Source organism: Ciconia boyciana, chromosome 4 (assembly GCF_034638445.1).
Source record: "Ciconia boyciana chromosome 4, ASM3463844v1, whole genome shotgun sequence".
Taxonomy (NCBI): Eukaryota; Metazoa; Chordata; class Aves; order Ciconiiformes; family Ciconiidae; genus Ciconia; species Ciconia boyciana.
The window spans coordinates 10,155,215-10,174,405 of record NC_132937.1 but is presented as its reverse complement, the minus strand read 5'-3'; the positions used below and the strand labels follow the sequence as shown (position 1 = coordinate 10,174,405).

General features: G+C 45.1%; 1 protein-coding gene across 1 annotated transcript; it reads left to right on the top strand.

Annotated features, from left to right (window-relative positions):
* Positions 1–10,726: 10,726 nt before the first annotated feature.
* LOC140650755 (probable global transcription activator SNF2L2) lies at positions 10,727–18,000 on the top strand. Its single transcript, XM_072859473.1, has 3 exons — positions 10,727–10,897; positions 11,734–11,897; positions 17,195–18,000. The coding sequence occupies exons 1-3, from the start codon at positions 10,828–10,830 to the stop codon at positions 17,492–17,494; spliced, it is 534 nt and encodes a 177-aa protein (XP_072715574.1). The 5' UTR covers positions 10,727–10,827; the 3' UTR covers positions 17,495–18,000.
* Positions 18,001–19,191: the final 1,191 nt, after the last annotated feature.

The window sequence follows — 19,191 nt, the reverse complement described above, 5'->3', positions numbered from 1 at the left end:
ATGCATCCAAAACAATGGACACAAAACTCTGATCACCGTTCATCATGATGCAGAAGAGATACACCATGTCTTGGAAGGAGTGGAAGGACTTGGAAAGGATGGAGAACACCATTGGTGGGAAACTCTTCTTGGATGGTCACTGACAGCAACGGGAGTGTTTAATCTTATGCTTCACCCAGTCGTAATTTTACTAACTCTAACTTTAATATGTCTATTGCTTATAATTATATTGTATATAAAGGTTTGGTACATGATAAAACAAATAACCCAACTTCAACCACCCAAAACATACAAATTAATGCATAAAAAATAGCAGTGCTTCACTGTCTACTTACCGTGGATCTATAAGCGCACAAACTATCAATATACTATTTATGGCACAGAGGCAAGAGGTGACCGGACCACCACTCTGTGAAGGTAAGATGAATTGACTATAGTCACAGGGTGGAGTGTGGCGTTGTGCTCCCCCCCTGCCCCCGCGTAAGCAGTAACCACCAGTGGGAGTCGTCCCGATAGCTGCATCCAGCTTATGCTGGACCTTGAGGAAGGATGACAACAAAGTAGCCAAGGGCTGCCTGAAGCAGTGATCCAAACATCTTGCTGATATGCAAATATGACTATAAGTCAATCATTTTACTCCTTAAATAGTGGACAGCCCAGGGCCCTTTGAGCTCTCCTGCACGGCAGCAGGCTGCACACCTCTCTCAAGGTTACTCCTCGAGGTTGAGAGATTCCTTGCCACAACAGATCCTTGGTAAGTGACTAATAGCATGCTAAACTTTGAAATCTTAGCTAAGTGATATAAAGGATTGATTGCGCACATATAATCCTTTAGACATAAATCGTTGACCAAGTCTGGGACTAGGACTGGATCTAGCCGCACCTAGACTCCTCTCTGAGAAGGAGTTTAGAAAGCAAGGGGGTCCTTTCTGAACCTCATGACTCAATGGAAGGGTCTCCCTGACAGTTTTGTCTGACCCTGTCCTCTATGCAGTAAATAATCAAGTGTACCTTGCCATGGAATCTTGTAAAACCACTGTTGCATTGAACTTTGTTAAGTCCCTATTCTATATCATCCCCTGCGCTCCAGGTGTGCTGACCCCTGCGATTTCCCCAAATGCGGGAAACTTGACTGCATAATTTGTGGTAGTGGAGGACTGCGTTCGCACTCTCCCCTGGCACGCCACTCAAAAAAAAAAAAAAAGATATTCTTAAATTGCTTACTAATCTTGGACAAAATCGAAACAGTATTCCCAAGCAATATCTAAAGATGTATCTTAACTACCCAAGGATGTTCAAGATACTGAAAAGTTATTGTAACAAAGGAGGAAACATTGTAGAATAAAGTAGCGAAGGTGCCATTCTGCATTTCCTCCATAAAAAACCTCTCAGAGGAAGAGGTATAATTGCTAATTGTCTCCATAAGGTGGTACCCGACATACAGTAATGATTTCAGTACAGCACTTAGATGTTTTGGCTGATGTTTTGACTGTTGCTAAGTAATGCTTACACTAGTCAAGGGCTTTTCAGCTTCCCATGCTCTGCCAGGTGCACAAGAAGCTGGGAGGGGGCACAGCCAGGATAGTTGATCCAAACTGACCAAAGGGCTATTCCATACCATATGACATCATGCTCAGTATATAAACTGGGGAGGAGTTGGCTGGGGGGCAGCGATCGCTGCTTGGGGACTGGCCGGGCATCAGTCGGCAGGTCGTGAGCGGTTGTATCACTGGCTTTTTTTCCTCCTGGGTTTTGTTCCTCTCTTGCTCTCTTGTTGTTTTCCTTCTCATTACAATTTATTATTTTTGTTGTTGTTCCAATTATTAAGCTGTACTTATCTCAACCCACAAGTTTTCTTACTTTTGCTCTTCCAATTCTCTCCCCCATCCCACCGGGGGGTGGGAGAGTGAGCGAGTGGCTGTGTGGTACTTAATTGCCGACTGGGGCTAAACCACAACAGTCCTTTTTTTTGATCCAGACGGCACTGGAACAGGGTGAAGCTCCAGAACACCTGCAATACATTGATGACATCATCATATGGGGCAATACAGCAGAAGAAGTTTTTGAGAAAGGGAAAAAAATAGTCCAAAGCATCCTGAAAGCTGGTTTTGCCATAAAACAAAGTAAGGTCAAGGGACCTGCACAGGAGATCCAGTTTTTAGGAATAAAATGGCAAGATGGATGTCATAAGATCCCAATGGATATGATCAACAAAATAACAGCCATGTCTCCACCAACTAGCAAAAAGGAAACACAAGCTTTCTCAGGCGTTGTGGGGTTTTGGAGAATGCATATTCCAAATTACAGTCTGATCGTAAGCTCTCTCTATCAAGTGACCTGGAAGAAGAACGATTTCAAATGGGGCCCTGAGCAATGACAAGCCTTTGAACAAATTAAACGGGAGATAGTTCATGCAGTAGCCCTTGGGCCAGTCCGGGCAGGGCAAGATGTTTAGAATGTGCTCTACACTGCAGCCGGGGAGAATGGCCCTACCCGGAGCCTCTGGCAGAAAGCACCAGGGGAGACTCGAGGTCGACCTGAGGAGGAATTAGGCATTGCGGGAGTGAAAGGGTTAACAAGATTGAAGTACTGAGGGTCCGGGTCATGTCTGAGGGAAGGAGGCTGCGCGTCTGGAGCAGGGGTGGACGGGATTGGAGGGAGGTAGGCGAGCGCGTGACTTTTGTTGTGAAGGAAGGAACTGCAAGGTTGCAAGAAGATAGCTGAAGGGACGCATGAAGGACGCGTGAACAAGACATATAAACCAATAAGAGTTCTCTCAGTAGCGCCGGTGTAAACAATTAGAAAGTATATAAGCATGGAATATTTCAATAAGGGGTCTTCGATTTACGCTCTATCGGAGTCTGTGCATCAATCCGCTACATCGACCCCTAGGGTTTTGGAGTCGGGGATACAGAGGATCTGAGGCTCGCTATACTCCAACTGAAAAAGAGATATTGGCAGCATATGAAGGGGTTCGAGCTGCTTCAGAAGTGGTTGGTACTGAAGCACAGCTCCTCCTGGCACCCCGGCTGCGGGTGTTGGGCTGGATGTTGAAAGGGAGGGTCCCCTCTACACATCATGCAACTGATGCTATGTGGAGTAAGTGGGTTGCACTGATCACACAATGGGCTCAGATAGGAAACCCCAATCACCCAGGGATCTTGGAAGTAATCATGGACTGGCCAGAAGGCAAGGATTTTGGAATATCGCCAGAGGAGGAGGTGACACATGCTGAGGAGGCCCCACTGTACAATAAACTACCAGAAAATGAGAAGCAATATGCCTTGTTCACTGATGGGTCCTGTCGTCTTGTAGGAAAACATGGGAGATGGAAAGCTGCTGTATGGAGTCCTATACGACAAGTGGTAGAAACTGCTGAAGGAGATGGTGAATCGAGCCAATTTGCAGAAGTAAAGGCCATCCATCTGGCTTTAGACATTGCTGAATGAGAAAAGTGGCCAGTGCTCTATATCTATACTGACTCATGGATGGTGGCAAACGCCCTGTGGGGGTGGTTACAGCAATGGAAGCAGAACAATTGGCAGCACAGAGGCAAACCCATCTGGGCTGCAGCATTGTGGCAAAACATTGCTGCCCAGGTAGAGAACCTGGTTGTAAAAGTATGTCACATAGATGCTCATGTACCCAAGAGTCAGGCCACTGAGGAACATGAAAACAACCAGCAGGTGGATCAGGCTGCTCAGATTGAAGTGGCTCAGGTGGACCTGGACTGGCAACATAAGGGTGAATTATTTATAGCTTGGTGGGCCCATGACACCTCAGGCCATCAAGGAAGAGATGCAACATATAGATGGGCTTGTGACCGAGGGGTAGACTTGACCATGGACACTATTGCACAGGTTATCCATGAATGTGAAATATGCGCTGCAATTAACCAAGCCAAGTGGTTAAAGCCTCTGTGGTATGGAGGGTGATGGCTGAAATATCAATATGGGGAGGCCTGGCAGATCGATTCTATCACACTCCCACAAACCCGCCAAGGCAAGCGCCATGTGCCTACAATGGTAGAAGCAACCACCGGATGGCTGGAAACATATCCTGTGCCCCATGCCACCACCCGGAACACTATCCTAGGCCTTGAAAAGCAAGTCTTATGGCAACATGGCACCCCAGAAAGAATTGAGTCAGACAACGGGACTCATTTCCAAAACAACCTCATAGACACCTGGGCCAAAGAGCATGGCATTGAGTGGGTATATCACATCCCCTATCATGCACCAGCCTCCGGGAAAATCGAACAATAAAATGGACTGTTAAAGACTACACTACACCGGGGGGGGAAGGGGTCCATGGCAAATGGTGGGGCTGTGTTTCCACCCCTGGGGCAATCGATTCCAAGTGTACTGAACGCCCCTCCAAGTGAAAGCAAACTGTGGCCTGCACTCTGCTGCCAAAGGGATTGAGAAAAATGCATTAGCAATATCAATTGTAGCATAACATTTGGCTGCTTTTGACTCCAGTTCGTATTGCAGTTCCAGCATGTCCGGCACAGCAGCACTCAGCGGCGGTGTGACTTCATTCAGGCCACGATAGTCTACTGTTAGTCTCCACTCTCCATTAGACTTTCTCACTGGCCATATAGGACTGTTAAAAGGTGAACGAGTCTTACTGATCACTCCTTGACTCTCCAGTTGATGAATCAGCTTATGGATGGGAATCAGGGAGTCTCGGTTGGTACAATATTGCCTCCGGTGCACCGTTGTGGTAGCGATTGGCACCTGTTGTTCTTCAACCCTCAGCAACCCCACAACAGAAGGGTCCTCTGAGAGACCAGGCAAGGTAGACAGCTGCTTAATTTCCTCCATCTCCAAGGCAGCTATACCAAAAGCCCACCAGAACCCTTTTGGGTCCTTGAAATACCCTCTCCTGAGGTAGTCTATGCCAAGGATGCACGGAGCCTCTGGGCCAGTCACAATGGGGTGCTTTTGCCATTCATTCCCAGTTAGGCTCACTCCGGCCTCCAATACAGTTAGCTGTTGGGATCCCCCTGTCACTCCAGAAATACAGATGGGTTCTGCCCCTGTATAGCTTGATGGCATTAGGGTACACTGTGCACCGGTGTCTACTAGAGCCTTATACTCCTGTGGGTCTGATGTGGCAGGCCACTGAATCCACACAGTCCAGTAAACCCGGTTGTCCCTTTCCTCCACCTGGCTGGAGGCAGGGCCCCCCTAGTCCTGGTCATAGTATTCATTACCCATTTCTTGTATATACGAGTCAGGAGTTTCTTCATTTAAATCAGGAGTAAGATAAGATCAGCCCTTTTACTCTGTCTGGAGAACTGTCCACTGGAAACCAGAGCAGCAATTTTCCTGGAAGAACCCCCTTTGGGGATTGTTTTTCCTTGCAACTCACGTACCCGTGCCTCTAGGGTTGAGGTAGGTTTTCCATCCCACTTCCTCATGTCCTCTCCGTGGTCACGCACGTAAAACCATAGGGTGCCCCATGGTGTGTACCCTCTATATCCTCTCTCTTGAGCAGAAGAACGCTGACTCCTAATAGCTGAGACACTGGTCCATACAGGTGGGGAGTAGGACCTATCTTCTTCGAGTCGCTGGACCTTCCGGGACAGTTTCTCCACAGCTGAGACAAGGGAGGAAGAGATACTTTCTTCATATTCCTGGAGGTGACTAGCCGCTTCATCCACTGTTGGACCCTCTCTGTCTTTCCAGGTCAGTATTGCCGATGAGTTGGCACACAGCGATGGGGTGCATTCCGTACCAACTTCCACCACATGGGTCGTGTGCACTGGACCTCATCTGGATCTTTGGGTAACCGCTCGTCGCCCAGGTCACCATAAATCACCTCCAGCATGGCTAATTCCCTCAGGTACAGGACACTTTTCCATGGGGGTCCATTTCCCAGGGTGATATACAACATCTTCCTTGAAGGGATATCTTTCCTTCATAGCTGACAGGAGTCACCTCCAGAGACTGAGGGCTGGTGCCCCTTTTCCAATCACTTTGTCAATGCCCCCTTCCCTAGAAAGGGATCCCAGCTTTTTGGCTTCCTTACCCTCTAATTCCAGGCTACTGGCCCCATTATCCCAGCATCGGAGCAGCCAGGTGACAACGTGCTCGCCTGGATGACGGCTGAAATCTTTTTGCATATCTCACAGCTCACTCAGGGATAGGGATTGGGTAGTTTCCATCTCATCCACAACTTCTTCCTCTTCCTCTCCCTGTGATGGCCCTGCTCTTTCATCTTCCCTTTCTAAACGAGCTGACTTTCGCTTCCAAGATTTCTTCTTATGTATAGGGGTGACTGATACTGACACAAGTTGGTTCCCTGGTTCAACTGCATTATCTGTCGCAGGGGGGTCCGGAGTAGCCGCAGTGCCTGTCGCAGGAGGGTCCGGAGTAGCCGCAGTGCCTGTCGTTTTGTCATCAGAACCTTGAGGGTTCTGAATCGTGTTGAACAGGGCTCGGTAGGCATGGGCCAGGCCCCAGCACATTGCAGTGATTTGTATCTCCTTAGAATTGTCAGGGTGACAACATACTTTTTCCAAATATTCTACTAATTTTTCAGGATTCTGCACTTGTTCAGGGGTGAAGTTCCAAAACACTGCAGGTGCCCACCGTACTAGGTGTTTGCCCATGCTGTATCCCACACACCCTGCCACTCATAACTATCCGGCCTTGGGGCAGATCTCTGGATGATATTCTTAAATTGCTTACTAACCTTAGACAAAACTGAAACAATATTCCCAAGCAATATCAATAGATGTATCTTACCTACCCAAGGATGTTCAAGATACTGAAAAGTTATTGTAACAAAGGAGGAAACATTGTAGAAGAAAGTAGCGAAGGTGCCATTCTGCATTTCCTCCATAAAAAACCTCTCAGAGGAAGAGGTATAATTGCTAATTGTCTCCATAAGGTGGTACCTGACATACAGTAATGATTTCAGTATGGCACTTAGATACCAAAATACACCCAAGTGTACCCAAGATACCAAGTATACACCCAGTAATAACAAATTTTGCAAGCAAAACATCACTAATCGCAGCAGAGCACAGCAAACTGCAAAAACCAACACCGATCTTTAACATGTAGAGCAAAAAAATGAGCATGGTGCAGATCAGGTAAACCAATATCAAGAACAGATGAATCAATATTGTAGCCCGCAACTACTAACAGATCTAAATTCCTTAATATGCTCTGGTTAATCTGTTATTATCTCAAACCCTTCGAGCCCCACATTGGGCGCCAAAAAAGACTGTTGTGGTTTAGCCCCAGTCAGCAATTAAGTACTGCACAGCTGCTCGCTCACCCTTCCCCCTCCCCGTGGGATTGGGGAGAGAATCAGAAGAGCAAACGTAAGAAAACTTGTGGGTTGAGATAAGAACAGTTTAATAAATGGAACAACAACAACAATAAAAATTGTAATGAGAAGGAAAACAACAAGGGAACGAGAGAGGAACAAAAACCCAGGGGAAAAAAAACAGTGATACAACTGCTCTCCACCCGCCGACTGACACCCAGCCACTCCCCGAGCAGCGACCGCTACACCCAGCCAACTCCCCCCCAGTTTTTATACTGAGCGTGATGTCATATGGTATGGAATAGCTCTTTGGTCAGTTTGGATCAACTATCCTGGCTGTGCCCCCTCCCAGTTTCTTGTGCACCTGGCAGAGCATGGGAAGCTGAAAAGTCCTTGACCAGTGTAAACACCTCTTAGCAACAGCCAAAACATCAGTAGGTTATCAATATTATTCTCATACTAAAATCCAAAACACAGTACTATATCATCTACTAGGAAGAAAATTAACTCTATCCCAGCCGAAACCAGGAGAAGTGTATTTTGCTTCTCTCTTACGAGTGAAGTGCACTCTCACTCCATCCGTGACAGATATGGCCTGGAGAGAAAAAGGGTACAGGAGAGCTGGTTGATTTTTCAAGGATCACCTCCTTCAAGTTCAAGAATGGTCCATTCTGATGAGCAGGAAATCAAGCAAAGGTGGCAGGAGGCCTGCATGGATGTACAATGAGCTCCTGCCTAAACTCAAACATAAAAAGGAAGTGTACAAGAGGTAGAAGCAGGGGTAGGTGACCCAGGAGGAATATAGAGACACTGTTCGAGCATGCAGGCATGGGATTAGGAAAGTCAGATAGAACCCACCTGGAGTTTAATCTGGAAAGGAACATGAAGGACAACAAAAAAGTATTCTATAAGTACATAAGCAGCTAAAGGAAGGCTAGAGAAAATGTGGGCCTGCTGCTGAAAGGGGCACGGAACCTGATGACAAAGGACATGGAAAAGGTTGAGGCACTCTGCTTTCCTTACCTCAGTCTTGACTGGTAAGGCTTGCCTTCCAGGATCCCTACTGGTCTCAGAGGCCTGGCAAAGTCTGAAGCAATGAAGACTTACCCTCAGTAGAGGAGGATCAAGTTAACAAAAATTTAAACAAACTGAATATACACAAGTCCATGGATCCGGATTGGATGTGTCCACAAGTGCTGAGGGAGCTGGCTGATGTCATTGCAAGGCCGCTCTCAATTTATGAAAGATCATGTGATCAGGGAAAGTTCCCAAGGACCAGAAGAAAGCAAATGTCACTCCTATCTTCAGGAAGGAGGTTCCAGAGGCTGACAGGCCATTCAGCCTTACCTTGATCCCTGGGAAAGTCTTCCTGGAAGCTATTTCCAAACATATGAAAGACAAGACAGTGATTGGGAGTAGTCAGCATGGTTTTACAAAGTGGAAGTCATGCCTGACCAACGCAATAGCCTTCTACAAAGAGAAGACTGGCTCAGTGGATGAGGGGAGAGCAGTGGATGTTGCTTATCTTGACTTCAGTAAAGCTTTTGATACTGTCTCCCATAAGATCCTCATAGACAAGCTAATGAAGTATGGACTGTGAGGTGGATTGGAAACTGGTTGTGCTGACAGGGTCAGAGGGTCATGCTCAGTAGCATCAAGTCCTGCCGGAGACCAGTCACTAGTCAACACTGGGACCAATACTGTTTAATGACTTCATTCATGACCTGGATGATGGGACAGAATGAACCCTCAGCAAGTCTACAGATCATACTAAAATGGGAGTAGTTGCTGGTATACCAGATGGTTGTGCTGACATTCAGAGGGACCTCAACAAGAGGAGAAATGGGCTGACAGGAACCTCATGCAGTTCAACAAGGGGAAGTACCACGTCCTGCTCCTGGGGAGGAATAATCCCATGCACCAGTACAGGCTGGGGACCGACCAGCTGGAAAGCAGCTTTGCAGAAAAAGACCTGGGTGTCTTGGTGGATACTAAGTTGAATATGAGCCAGCAATGTGCCCTTGTGGCAGAGAACGCTGTTCTGGACCAGGAGGTGCTGGTTTATTATAATCCCAGTAAGAAAGGCACTCAGACTCTGTAAACTATTGCTTAAAAAGCCATTTATTGGAACTAACACTACAAAGGAAGAAAGAATAGTATAGATCAGTGATCTCCAAACTTTTCTGATCATGTACCCCATCAGTAAAAAAATTTTGAGAACGTACTCCCAATATATGTGTTAGTTTATTTATAAATTATATACATATACTACTGTGCTAATATATTATATACATTATAAGAATATGAAAAAAGAAATTAAAAAGGAAGAGATAAAGATTATATAAAGAATATTTTGATATGATACAATAAAAAATTTTGCTCTCACTAAAAATTATTATATGGAATTATATGGAATATTATATATATTATATATATATGGAAAAGAAAACTCACAAAGATATGTACATCCAAATGGAAGAAGTGCATCATTGGCTGTGCTTATTAAATCATGATACTAATTTATCACTCCCATCCACTAATTATGCAAAGGTTCTTCTTGAAATAAGGCTAGTAAATTTCCATCTTCCATGATGTCAATCAGTTGTTCTTGCAAACTAATTGGAAGGTGTTGCATTTTTATGTTTTTTAACAAATGGGTTCAAAACCCACTGAAACTCTTCATTTGGAAGATTTCTAAACAGGTTAGGAAATTCTTCTTCCAAGTCTTTTAAGTGTATGAATATGAGAGTTTTTATAGGTGACATGCTTGCACAATTTTTGGCAACAAAGTCACATAATGATGGGAACATTTCCAAAAAGCCACTTTCAAAAAGCTTTTGAAAAGCAGTTACTTTCTCACTCCTTGTTAAAATATCACCTTGATTTTCTGGTTCAGCAATTTGACTATGTAGTAGTTTCCCATTGTTTCTGTATATAAACTAGTCTGGTCTGTACTCCTTTGCTTTCACATGCACAGTAGTGAGTGGAAAAGTAATCAATTCTAACATACACTTGATGAATATAACTTGTGGCTCCAGTAGATGCTGATTGCAAGCAGATCCTGTGGGAGAGCATCTAAACCAATAAAATGCTTATGTACTTCAGAAATAATGCTTGTTTTGAGAAATAATGAAAAAAAAATACTGGGCTCATAAAGGAAGATATTTGATGTGCTTGAGAGTCCACAGAATTCTTATATTTGGTGGGAGGAACCCTTTCCTAACAAATAAATACAGAGATGCAATTCATGTGGGCTTTTTTCTTATTTTAATCAACATCATAAACAGTTTTAAAGAGAGAAAAGTGCTATCAGTTTTGTTTTCCTTTGAGTAAAGGAATCTATCCATTACCATGATATGACACAATTGTAATTAGAATGCATTATTAAAAACTCTTCTAAAAGCAGGCTTATCGTGGCATTTATTGTGTTTTTTCCTCTTAAACAGAGCTGAGCTTTATCGGGCCTCAGGGAAATTTGAACTACTTGATCGTATTTTACCTAAGTTGCGAGCCACTAACCATCGTGTGCTTCTTTTCTGTCAAATGACATCACTCATGACCATTATGGAGGACTATTTTGCATTTCGAAATTTCCTTTACTTACGTCTTGATGGTAAGCTGAATGAAAATACATTTGGGAGTGTTTTTCTGGTTCAGCAATTTGACTATGTAGTAGAAAAACTTCCTCCTCTGTACTATATGTGTATGGACATCTGAATAAAAATATCAAACTTCTGTCTGTCTTCAGCTACAGGCAGAGATGTAAAAAGATAAAACAAGCAGAGGGTCAGATCAAGCTGATCAGTAAAAACTGATTGTCAAAGTACAGGAAATTCACCTTGTTGCCAATGTGTACAGTGCTTAGTTGTTACTTAGAGCTTTGTGTAGGCCTTTTACCATGGTTGAATTCTCTGCTTTCTCTCCCTCCCCTATTGATACCATTGTGTTTTGAATGTGATCTTTTAAGAATTTTTGTTCCCTTGATATTAATCTTGATTTTTAAGGCCAATAGTGAAATGTTAATAAATCTATGTTTGTGTACACATATAGTTTTTAAAATATTTAGATTCTGTGAGTGTTCATAAGGCCTTAATCAAAACTGAAGCTCCATTTTGCGTGTGTATATCATCTATTGAAACTTGTCAGTCATAAAACGTTGTCAAACAGATAGTTGCATCTTTTCAAAGTCCCCTTTTGAAATGTCAAGCCTACTTAAAAGATAAAAGTTTGGGAACCCTCCTCCCAAGTGCTATAGACAGTTGGCTGAAACATCCATGGTTAGTGTTTGTTGTCTATATTATAGAAAATATAGCTGAGATGGCAAAGAACAAGTGAGCTAAAATTTCCCTTCCACACGTGCCTTAAACAACTAAGATTGCTTTTAAATTATTTCAGTAGAAGATCTTTGTCATAGGGTTTCTTTTTATTTCTTTTTTAATTTCTTCTCAGGTACAACAAAATCGGAGGATCGAGCTGCCCTGCTGAAGAAGTTTAATGAACCTGGCTCACAGTACTTCATCTTCTTGCTGAGTACAAGGGCAGGAGGGCTGGGCTTGAACCTCCAGGCTGCTGACACTGTTATAATCTTTGATAGTGATTGGAATCCTCATCAGGTTATTTTTATTTAATTATCTTCATGTAATATGGAAATAATTGTTTGTGCTTTTAGGCTTTGTGTTTTAATTTGGGAAGATTGACAGTGAAATGAAAGTATATCATAAAATGCTGCTTTGAGAAGAATTGGTAAGGCAAACTGCTACAATCAAGTAGTGTTTTGTTTTAAATCGGTAAAGTGATACTGCGTCTGCGTATATAGTTTTTCTGAGTGTCAGGGAATCCTCAAAGTTAGAGTCTTACAGTCTGCATTTTCTGTTTCATTGGTATAACTTTGTTCACCCTTTAATCATAAGGCACTAATAAATAGCTCTCCATTCAAAGTTAAAAGCTCATGCAGCAGATTAAATAATTTCTAAGATTACTAATGCATTTAAGATTCTCAGGAATAGTGATTTGCTTTAGATACACAGGTCTATAGCTAGATTATATTTTATATATATCCAGCTATATTGTTGCCTCTGTTCTTGTACCTGGACTAGAGTCTGTACTGGGTCTGGCTGGGATGGAGTTAATTTTCTTCATAGCAGCCCATATGGTGCTGTATTTTGGATTTGTGACCAAGCCAGTGTTGATAATGCACGCGCCAGTGTTTTGGCTGTTGCCGAACAGTGCTTGCACAGCCGCGAGGCTTTTGATTTTTCCTACTCTGCCCCACCAATGAGTAGACTGGGGTGGGCAAGAAGCTGGGAGGGGGCACAGCTGGGAGAGCTGACCCAGAGTGACCAAAGGGATATTCCATACCATATGATGTTGCGCTCAGCAATAAAAGCTCAAGGAAAGGAGGAGGAAGCGGGGACGTTTGTGGTCATGGCGTTTGTCTTCCCAAGGAACCGTTATGTGTGCTGAGGTCCTGCTTTCCAGGAAGTGGCTGGACATCTGCCTGCCAAAAGGACATAGTAAATAAATTCCTTCCTTTGCTTTACTTGCACGCACAGATTTTGCTTCACTTATTAAACGGTCTTTATTTCAATCAATCATTCTTCTCACTTTCCTTCTATTTTCTCCCCATCCCACGGGAGAGGGGAGTGAGCGAGTGGCTGTGTGGGTGCTTGGCCGTTGCCCGGGGTCAACCCACCACAGTCCTTTTTGGTGCCCCACATGGTGGTGGGTTGACCCCAGCCAGCAGCTAAGCACCCACACAGTCGCTTGCTTCCTAGCCCCTTAGCGGAATGGGGGAGAGAATCAGAAGGCCAAAAGGGTGAAAAGTCCTGGGTTGAGATAAAGACAGTTTAAGAAGTGAAGGAAAGATATAAAAGAGACATTGGAAGAAACAGGCGTGCCCAAGACATCAATACCTGGCTCCAGGACTGGTGCCTCTGCCAGAACTTTGGGTTCTATAACCATGGAAGAGTCTTCAAGGCACAAGGTATGCTGGGGCCTGACGGGATCCACCTGACCCGATGGGGGAAACACATCTTTGCTCGTAAGCTGGCAGGACTGATTGAGAGGGCTTTAAACTAGAATCAGTGGGGGAAGGGGATACCAAGAGGATTGCCAAAGGTAAACCAAGGGTTGGCATGGCATCGCCTGAGGCTGGCAATGCTAATGGGAGCATTTACTCTGCTCCAGAGAGCACTGAGGGCTTAGGAGCACATCTGAAATGCCTGTACACCAATGCACGCAGTATGAGAAGCAAACAGGATGAACTGGAAGCATTGCTCCGTTCCCAGAGCCATGATGTCATTGGTATTAGTGAGACTTGGTGGAATGAGTCCTGCGATTGGAGTGCTGGGATGGAGGGCTACAGGCTTTTCAGGAGGGATAGGCAGGGCAGGCGAAGTGGAGGAGTTGCACTGTATGTAAGGGAGAGGTTTGATTGTACAGCCCTTACAGTTGGGGATGACGTGGTTGAGAGCCTCTGGGTGAGGATTAGGGGATGGAAAACAAAGCAGATGTCGTTGTGGGTGTCTACTATTGATCGCCCAGCCAGGATGTTAGCGCTGATGAGTTATTCTATAGGCAATTAGGAGAAATCTCTAGATTGGTAGCCCTTGTCCCTATGGGAGATTTCAACTTCCCAGACATCAACTGGGAATACCATACTGCTGTGACAAGCAAGCCTGGGAAATTCCTGAAGTTTGTGGAAGAAAACTTCTTGTCACAAGTACTCAGTGAGCCAACTAGGAAAGATGCCCTCCTAGACTTGCTATTTGTGACTAGAGATGGACTTGTGGCAGATGTGACGGTAGGTGGCTGTCTTGGCCACAGTGATCATGAAATGGTTGAGTTTAAAATTTTTGGTGTAATGAGAAAAAAGGACAGCAGAGTTGCTACCCTGCATTTCAAGAGAGCAAACTTTAAGCTACTCAGGGAGCTACTTAGCAGCGTCCCCTGGGAATCTGCTTTTGAGGGCTGAGGAATCCACGAGAGCTGGTCGGTTTTTAAGAACCACCTTTTAGAAGCACAGGAGCAGGCCATCCCATTGTGTCGCAAGTCAAGCAAGCGGGGCAGAAGACCAGCTGGACTGAACAGGAACTCCTCTTGGAACTCGGGCAGAAAAAGAAACTGTATGATCTCTGGAAGCGAGGTCAGGCTTTGCAGGAAGAGTACAGAGCTGTGGTTCACATATGCAGGGAGAAGACAGGAAAGGCTAAAGCTCAACTAGAGTTGAAACTGGCCAGTGTTGTGTCAGACAACAAGAAAGGCTTTTTTATGTATGTTAATAGTAAGAGGAGGTCTAAGGAAAACATTGGACCGATACTTGATGAAGATGGTCACCTGACTAATAGGGACAAAGAAAAAGGCAGAGGCATTCAATGCTTTTTTGCCTCAGTCTTTAATATCGATGATAGACCTTGGGCTGCCCGGTCCCCTGAGTCGGAGGACCATGACTGCGGGAACAGTGACTTTCCATTTGTGGGCGCTGAAATTGTAAGGGACCAGTTGTATCAGCTGAATGTTCACAAGTCCATGGGGCCTGATGGGATTCACCCTAGAGTACTGAAGGAGCTAGCGAATGTTACAGCAGCACCCCTCTCGATCATCTACCAAAGGTCTTGGGAGTCTGGCGAGGTCCCTGCTAACTGGAAGCTAGCCAATGTTATTCCAATTTACAAGAAGGGTGCGAGGAAGACCCAGGAAACTACAGACCTGTTAGTCTAAACTCAGTACCCGGAAAAATCATGCTGGGTGCTATTGAAAGGCATTTAAAGGACAATGCAATCATCAGGCACAGTCAACATGGGTTCACAAAGGGAAAGTCCTCTTTAGCTAATTTAATATCCTTCTATGATAAGGTCACTCACCTAGTGGATGAAGGGAAGGTGGTGGATGTAGTTTTTCTGGATTTTAGTAAGGCTTTTGATACTGTCCCTCACAGCATCCTTCTGGACAAGTTGTCCAACTGGGAGATGAGCAGGTACACGGTGCGCTGGGTGAAGAACTGGCTGAAGGGCAGGGCTCAAAGGGTTGTAGTGAATGGGGCTACATCTGGCAGGCAACCAGTCACCAGCGGTGTTCCTCAGGGCTCAATCCTAGGGCCAGTTCTGTTCAATATTTTTATCAATGATCTGGATGCAGGAGTTGAATGCACCCTTAGCAAGTTTGCTGACGATACTAAACTGGGAGGTGCTGTTGACTCTCTTGAGGGACGAGAGGCCTTGCAGAGGGTTCTGGATAGATTGGAGCATTGGGCAATCATCAGTGACATGAAATTTAACAAGAACAAATGCCGGATTCTGCACCTGGGACGGAGTAATGCTGGACACAAGTATAGACTGGGAGAGGAGTGGCTGGAGAGCAGCCCTGCAGAAAGGGTGCTGGTTGACAGCAGGCTCAATAGGAGTCAGCAGCGTGCCCTGACAGCCAAGAGGGCAAACTGCATCCTGGGGTGCATGAAACACAGCATAACCAGCCAGTCAAAAGAGGTGATTATCCCGCTGTATTTAGCATTGGTGCGGCCTCACCTTGAGTACTGTGTGCAGTTCTGGGCTACATTTGGCAGGCAACCAGATGTGAAGGTCCTTGAATGCATCCAGAGGAGGGCAACAAAGCTGGTGAAAGGGCTGGAAGGCATGTCCTATGAGGAGCGGCTAAGGACTCTGGGTTTGTCTAGTTTGGAGAGAAGGAGGCTGAGGGGCGACTTCATTGCTCTCTACAGCTTCCTGAGGAGGGGAAGTGGAGAGGGAGGTGCTGATCTCTTCTCCCTGGTATCCTGTGACAGGACGCGTGGGAACGGTTCAGTCAAGGGAGGTTCGGACTGGACATCAGGAAGCATTTCTTTACCGAGAGGGTGGTCAAACACTGGAACAAGCTTCCTAGAGAGGTGGTCGATGCCCCATGCCTGTCAGTGTTTAAGAGGCATTTGGATGATGCCCTTAAGATGCTTTAATTTTTGGTCAGCCCTGAAGTGGTCAGGCAGTTTGGATGATCGTTGTAGGTCCCTTCCAACTGAACTGTTCTGTTCTGTTCTGTTCTACCTTGGAAGCCAACACACATATACATGCCTCCCCCCCCTCCCCCCACCACACACACACACACACACACACACACTCTGCCCAGTTTTTATTGCTGAACATGACGTTATATGGCATGGAATATCCCTTTGGCCAATTCAGGTCAGCTGTCTCGTCTGTGTCCCCTCCCAACTCCTTGCCCACCCTCAGCCTACTCCCTGGGGGGGCAGAGTGAGAAACAGAGAAGGCCTTGACGCTGTGCAAGCACTGTTCAGCAATAGCCAAAACATTGCTGCGTTATCAACACTCTTTTGGTGACAAATCTGTATCACAGCACCATCCCAGACAAGCCCCCAACAGGCTGGTATGAAGAAAGTTAACTCTATTCTAGCCAGACCCAATACATCTTAAATTACTAACGCATTTAAGATATTCAGAAATAGTGTTTTGCTTTAGATATACACAGGTTTATATCTGGACTTTATAATATATACCTAGTTATATTGTTGCCTCTGTTCTTGTACCTGGACTAGAGAGTTGCTTTACTTCAGGGTTCCTTTCTGGCCTGAAAGGCCATGAACTCTGAGCGGCAGAGAAGAATTACATACTGTGGCCTATCTTGGTCACTTACTGCACATGCTTTCAAGAAGTGTTAGGCTTACTGCATTCACATTGTACAGAGCATGCACATATTTTTTCCTCCAGTTTGCCTGCCTGGGTCTGATGAACTCCCAAGAAGGAGGATAATCAGGAATGAGCTAGATGAATTGTGGTGGGCTGTAGCTTGAGCACTTCTTTTGTTATGCTAATAAAACCCAACATTACAGTGTCCTTTAAGCAGGGAGTGATTTGTGTAGCACAGTTACGTTATGCATCATTCCATATTCTTTGCCTAATAGGACTTGCAGGCCCAAGACCGAGCTCATCGAATTGGTCAGCAGAATGAGGTTCGAGTCCTGCGACTGTGCACTGTGAACAGTGTGGAGGAGAAGATACTCGCTGCTGCAAAGTATAAACTGAATGTAGATCAAAAAGTTATTCAGGCTGGAATGTTTGATCAGAAATCTTCAAGCCATGAGCGGAGGGCTTTTCTACAGGCTATATTAGAACATGAAGAAGAAAATGAGGTAAGGCAGTTAAAAACAATCAAAGAGAAGATGTTTCAGTTGGTGCTTGGGAAGCAGCTGTATAACTGGTAGGCGAGAGCGCAGTTTGAGTGCAGCTTGGGACTGCTTGAGACTGCAAGCTATTTTACGGTTTCCTTACAAGAAAACAACTCTATTCCTAAAGGATATTCTCATGAGAACTTGTTGCTGCACTGTTAGATAAAGGCGAGGCCATGCAGGTGGCGTAGTCGCAGGTACCAAGTGGGAGCTGTCTGCAGGCTCCTCTGTTACAACGAGCTATCTGAGTTTATCCTGTGGCCAAGGAATTTGTGCAGCACAACACAGGCCTGAAAGCCATGCTGTACGTGCAGCGCAGCACAGGCCTGGGCCTACTTCCATTAGCTGTTATGTGGATCACTAACTCCTAAATGTGCAACGGTTTCTCGGTCAGGATCTCTACATTCCACCCCTTGATCCACATACAGTTTACCTTTACCAAAGATATATTGTAAGTTACAGATTATATTAATAACGTACGGGCTTCTCAAACCCTAAGTACAAGCCCCAATAGAGCAGACAGCCTGTTCAAGATCCCTAACTCCTCAAATACAATGTCTTCTGCAAGGCTCCCAATACAGCTGTGTAGCATGGGGAGGATGGGCAGGAGATGGTCTTCAGAGACCCTGCAGAGGCAAAAGCTTGCAAATGATGCAAAGGAGGTACATTTAGAGGCTGTGCTCAGAGGAGCATAAAACCCTGAGCAACCTGGTCCAATCTCATAGCTGACCCTGCTTTGAGGAGGAGGTTGGACTAGATAACCTACTGAGGACCCTTCCAACCCAAATTATCATGTGATCCTAAGACCAGTAGATGGAGACTCCCATGTCAGGGAAGACCTGAAGCTTGTGACTTCTGGCAACAGAAGGAAGACTCCTTCTCTGCCTGCAGATCTGCAATTACAGAACAGGTATAGTGCCCTGGGAACAATTGAGGAGGAACAAGCTCCGTCAAGGGAGGCATCAGAGTCAACTGAGCCTATACCAAGTATCTACTCAGCACTGATGTGACCACATCTGGAGTACTGTGTCCAGTTCTGGGCTCCCAACTACAAGAAAGAAATGGACATACTAGAGCGAGTCCAATAAAGGCCCACTAAGATAATTAAGGGATTGGAGCATCTGACATAAGGAAGAGGCTGAGAGAGCTGAGATTGTTTAGCCTGGAGAAGAGAAGGCTCGGGGGCGGGGAGGATCTTATCAATGTGTGTAAATACCTGATGGGAGGAAGTAAAGAAAATGGAGCCAGACTCTTCTCAGTGACAGGACAACAGGCAATGGGCACAAACTAAAATACAGGAAATTCTGTTTAAACATAAGGAAAAAAACCCCTCTTTTTTACTGTGAGGGTGGTCAAACACTAGAACAGGTTGCCCAGAGAGGTTGTGGAGTCTCCGTCCTTGGAGATATTAAAAACCCAACTGGATGTGGCCCTGAGGAACCTGCTCTAGTTGACCCTGTTTGGGGGGGGGGGTGGGGGGGTGGGTGTTGGACTAGACAGTCTCCAGAGGTCCCTTCCAACCTCAACTATTCTGTGATTCTGTGATTCTTTAAAGGAGTCTAATTTTCATATCGCCTCCAAACAATTCAGCAAAACAATTAACTATCTTAATTAAGATAACAGTATTTTTGCATGCATAACACACACCTCAGCTTAAACAGAATAACTGCCAGATCCTGATATAATTTCTGTGGCTTAATGAGTTGTCTTAGGTTATTGAAAGGTTTTGTCAT